This window comes from Urocitellus parryii, chromosome 6 (assembly GCF_045843805.1).
Source record: "Urocitellus parryii isolate mUroPar1 chromosome 6, mUroPar1.hap1, whole genome shotgun sequence".
Classification (NCBI taxonomy): domain Eukaryota; kingdom Metazoa; phylum Chordata; class Mammalia; order Rodentia; family Sciuridae; genus Urocitellus; species Urocitellus parryii.
Window position 1 is genome coordinate 80,814,333 of NC_135536.1, and position 5,119 is coordinate 80,819,451.

The 5,119-nt window shown below is 37.3% G+C and overlaps 1 protein-coding gene across 1 annotated transcript; it reads left to right on the forward strand.

Annotated features, from left to right (window-relative positions):
- The first annotated feature begins 3,392 nt into the window (after nt 1–3,392).
- LOC144255356 (olfactory receptor 4F3/4F16/4F29-like) lies at nt 3,393–4,343 on the forward strand. Its single transcript, XM_077799856.1, has one exon. The coding sequence runs from the start codon at nt 3,405–3,407 to the stop codon at nt 4,341–4,343; it is 939 nt and encodes a 312-aa protein (XP_077655982.1). The 5' UTR covers nt 3,393–3,404.
- The last annotated feature ends 776 nt before the right edge of the window (nt 4,344–5,119 follow it).

Consider the following 5,119-nt stretch of genomic DNA (forward strand, 5'->3'; position numbering starts at 1 on the left):
CACCAATTTTCAGCCAATTTAATATATGTTCCTTTGTGTATTCTTTATGAGTACTTGAAAACAAGTTCCCCTAGAGATGCAAACATAAACCTCTGCATTAGGTTTCAGAGTATGATGCCACTTAGGTTTACCTTATCATTTATATAGTTTTTAATTTCTATATCCTAACATTTTTTATCTCTGCCTCCACTCCCTCTTTTGTGACTCACTTACAGCTTATCCATTGGCTTGTCAAGTTCTGGATGACAATTCCCTTAGATAGATATTGGTGATCCCAAATCTCATGTTGGTGATCCCATCTCTGCTAAATCATTTGGTCAGTATTCCCCTATGTTCCAATTAGTTCTATCTCCCACAATAATAGTATTTTTAAAGATGTTTGTGCATAAAGTAATGGTAGATCTGACCAGGGGAATGTGTGGTTATGTTTTGGAAAGAGTTACACAATTGGTCTTTAAATGAGTAGATTGGTGGCAAATACAGAAATAGGGGTATTGGAGTACAGTGTTGAAGTCCCCAAAGGCAAGTATTATTAAATAGATATTTTTAGTGACAGTATTATTTTGTAAAGAAATGAATTAAATATTACATTCACAAGGGAAGCAGCTTTAGCAGAGCTTAATGAGCAAACATTAATAAAATTAGAAGGAAAAGAACACAGAAACGGACATTTCTTTCTTGTCTTTTAAAAATCCATATCAATTAAAGGTTGAAGCCAGAGAAAGGGAACAAAAACATTAAGGAGAAAGTCTTGAAAGTTTGAACAGAATCTACTTGCATTAGTTCTGGAGTCCATTTTTGACACAGAGACATATTATAGGTGTGCTAAAAATGTGAAAGCCTAAGGGAAGAAATATTTTATATTTCAGTAAGTTCAAACTGTCCACTGGGCATGATGGGCATCTAGCAAATGTTTGTTGATCAAGTACAAATTATCATGATAAATTCAAATAAATGATCCAGCAAATTTGCAATGGTATGTTAATTGAGTCACAAAATGAATTACAAAAGAGGGAGATGGCATTCTACAGGATATAGAGACAGAGTGCCTTTGCTTCTTTGTCCATTCACTAGAGAAGGTAAGAACTAAGTCTCTTCTGTGAAAAGCTAAAGGATTCTGTGGGGAACAAGACATTGGGGTCTAAAAGCACAGCATGTTTTCTATGGATTTACATTCTCCTACCATGTTCATTTAAAAAGAAACAATATATTATCGATACATTGGAAATGGCTTAAGAAACCCACATGCTGTGAACACTTGAGGAGAGTAGAACATGGGGCACCCAGAAAGGGTCTTGGTATGCAATCAACTGTGAAGTAAAGAGTAAAAGCCATCTGCTCTACATGTGGGATGAGAGCAACAAGAGCATCAGTATCAGTTCTACCACTCACTCCTGGCCTGGCACCTTACTTCTCCTCCTTGGTCTTCATTTCTGTACCTGTAAAAAGGAGCCAACAATACCAATTTTCATGGTTTTCACAGATGTCAAACAGGATCGTGTCTGTAAAGGAGTAATTATAGTGTTTTGCACATGGTGGTCACTGTTTTTGTTTTTGTTAGTTATCGTTATTTCCATAGAGAGCTCACCAACCACTATTGCATACTGGAGGATGATTCAGCAACTCTTTAAGTAATTATCCACTCCCCCCCAGTCTGGGGGACTCATTCAGTAATTCTTTAAGCTTAGTTATGATGCTCTATATTGAACTAGATTAGATCCCTCACTTAATCTGCAGCACAGATTATGATTTTGTTCTGAAGACACCCCTAATCACCCTGATTCATGGGTGTCTTTTCTGTTTCAAAAAATCATATGATCATATTATTTATTTGACTTTTTTTTGTACTGAAGATTGAACCCAGCAGTGCTCAGCCACTGAGCTACATTCAACAACTTTTTATTATTTATTTTGAGACAGTGTCTCTATAGTTGCTCAGGACCTTGATAAATTGCTGAACTCTTTGAACTTTAGATCCTCCTGCTTCAATCTACCAAATTGTTGGGATTATAGGTGTGCACCACCAAGCCTGGTCTTATTTCACATTTTAAAATAGTTTACTTTTTACTGATTTTTTACATTTTGTATGTGTGCACTAAAGTGAAAAAGCCTTAAATATACTTCAGGAAGTTCAGAGTGTCCACTGGGGAAGATGGACATCTAATAGATGTTTGCTGATTATTTGTTGATAATTTGATAAATGACAAAATAAATGATACAGCAGATTTGCAATGTTGTTAATCAAGTCACAGAGTGAATTACAAAAGAGGGAGATTAATTTGAAGACAGGGCTTTCTATGGAATATGAGATACACCCAACTGCAAACAAGGGAAAAGATGCGAATATATTAGCAGTTCAGTGAAGAGCATATCAATATTGTGGTGAGCTTCATTACAGAGCAGACTAGCACTGAAAGATAAAATAATAAAAACATTACACTTGAAAAGATTGCTTAATGTCACCTGCCTCAGCCCCTTTATTTTACAAATGATAAAACTGTGTTCAGGAAGTAAGTTGAGTTTGGAGGGTAGGTAGAAAGAACCCAGTACTCAAATGCCCTCAGGGCCGGGATAGGACAAGTTCATTTTCTTCTGATTGAAGTGTGACGTTCTTTCTTTCTACCATTCCAGGAACCAGCAAAGTCAATATGGCATGGATGTTGATCTGCAAGTATCATTCTTGTGTAATTTTGTTTACTATCCTTTTTTTACTCCATCCATCTTTAGATTCTGCATCATGAGTCCCTTTTCTGACCTTGTACTATACCAGAATGCTGACACAGCCAAAGGCTCTGTAATCCCTCTGCACCCTGAACTGACCTACCAAAGGGGAATTTTAGGGTTTCTATATTATCTCCTCTCCTCATGAGGAAAAACTGAATATGATGTGATAAAACAGGAATAGCATGAAGCTAAACATGAGGGAGTATTAATGAGAGTGCTAGTATTGCATACAGGAGAAAAGACATAAGGAAAACAAAGGTCATGAGAAATTTCTTGAAGTTTGGGGAATTCCATGAGCAGGAGTAATAAACTGTGAGGGAGAAATCAGAGTTCATTTCCATGCCCTTTCCCCTCCATCATCATATTATTCCAGAGAATTCCTACTCCTCCAATAATCTTCTGATTCCTAATTTTATATTTTATTTATTTCTTTATTTTCCTTTGGCCTAATTCCTTTTTCAAACCCAGAAAATTTGAGACAGTCTTGGAGTTAGAAGCAGTGGCTTATTTTGGCAGCTATAGTTGAATGGCAAAAGGGTTTGTCATTGCTCAGGCAGCATTTCTTCCTTACAAGTTGAAACTCATGTAGTCAGTGATTCCCTACAAAGCTTGATTTTTTTGTTCTTCTTGTTACTTTCCTTTATCAGCTAATGCTTGAGACAGTTCTGCTCTCTGAGACAATGGATGGAGCCAACCACTCTGTGGTATCTGAGTTTGTGTTCCTGGGACTTTCCAACTCGTGGGAGATCCAGCTTCTACTTTTCCTCTTTTCTTCTGTGTTATACTTGGCAAGTCTTACAGGAAACCTACTCATTTTGTTCTCTGTGACTTCTGACCCTAACCTACACTCCCCCATGTACATTCTGCTGGCCAAGCTCTCATTTCTTGACCTGGGAGGTTGCTCCATTGCGACCCCAAAAATGATTTATGACCTTTTCAGAAAACACAAAGCAATCTCTTTTGGGGGTTGCATAGCTCAGATCTTCTTTATTCATGCTATTGGGGGCACAGAAATGGTGCTGCTCATAGCCATGGCCTTTGATAGATATGTGGCCATATGTAAGCCCCTGCACTACCTGACCATCATGAGCCCACGAATGTGCATTATCATTTTGGCTGTTGCCTGGATCTTTGGCCTCATCCACTCAGTGACCCAGTTGACTTTTGTTGTAGACCTGCCCTTCTGTGGCCCAAATGTACTGGACAGCTTTTACTGTGATCTCCCTCAGCTCATTAGACTTGCTTGCACAAAGACTGATAAACTGGAGTTCATGGTAACAGCCAACAGTGGACTCATCTCTGTGGGGTCCTTCTTCATACTGATCATTTCTTACATCTTCATTCTGGTTACTGTTCGAAAACACTCCTCAGGTGGTTTATCCAAGGCCCTCTCCACTTTATCAGCTCATGTCACTGTGGTAGTTTTATTCTTTGGGCCATTGATCTTCTTCTACACCTGGCCTTTTCCATCATCACATGTGGACAAATTTCTGGCTATCTTTGATGCAGTTCTCACTCCTTTTCTGAATCCAGTGATCTATACATTTAGGAACAAGAAGATGAAGGCAGCAATGAGGAAACTTTTCTATCAGCTTGTGGGTTACAGGAAGATGTCCTAAACACTCTAAACCAAAATGCAACTCTACACTCAACCATGATGGGAAAAATGAAGTCATTGAAATTTTTGATCTAGTGCACTACATTACATTTAGGTATGTCAACATGCTCTTGTGTATCTCCAGGACCCTCACCAAGTAAGGAGACAGGGAATCTAGTAATGGACTTCCCATGCTACAGACCCTGCACTGGTTAATAACATAAATCATTTAATATTCATAATAACAACACAGTGAGTATTTTTCTTTGATAATTTTTAAACATAACTAAGTGACGCTTTCTGCTCATTCTCTTTGTAATTATAATGTAAAATATTTCAAACCAAAGCCAATACCTTTAATATACTACTTCCAATATTCTTAAACCTCAAAAGATGCCAAGCAGTGCATTTAATTATTTAGAGTTGGAAATTAGTATATTACTCTTTTTCCCATTTTTAATTTGTTTATGTTCTTTATTCAAACTACCTAGCAAATTGCCATAATAACTAAGTACTTGGTTACCCTTTTTTTCTTCCCTCCATTCTTCAGTATCTGCCTTCCTACCTCATCCTTTGGACAAAGAATTGTGGAATTTTAGAACTGTAATTGGAGAGATCATTTTTTTAACCTATTCATTTTATAGATGGTCATAGTCAGGAATAGAGGTGTTACATAATAAATTTAAGATGAAAATCAGGTTTCCTCACAGTTAGATTTAAAAAATTAAAAATATATCTAAGCCCACTTGTCAATTTGAATTCCTGAGCTTTCTGCTAACAGACTGCTCCTCTAGTTTC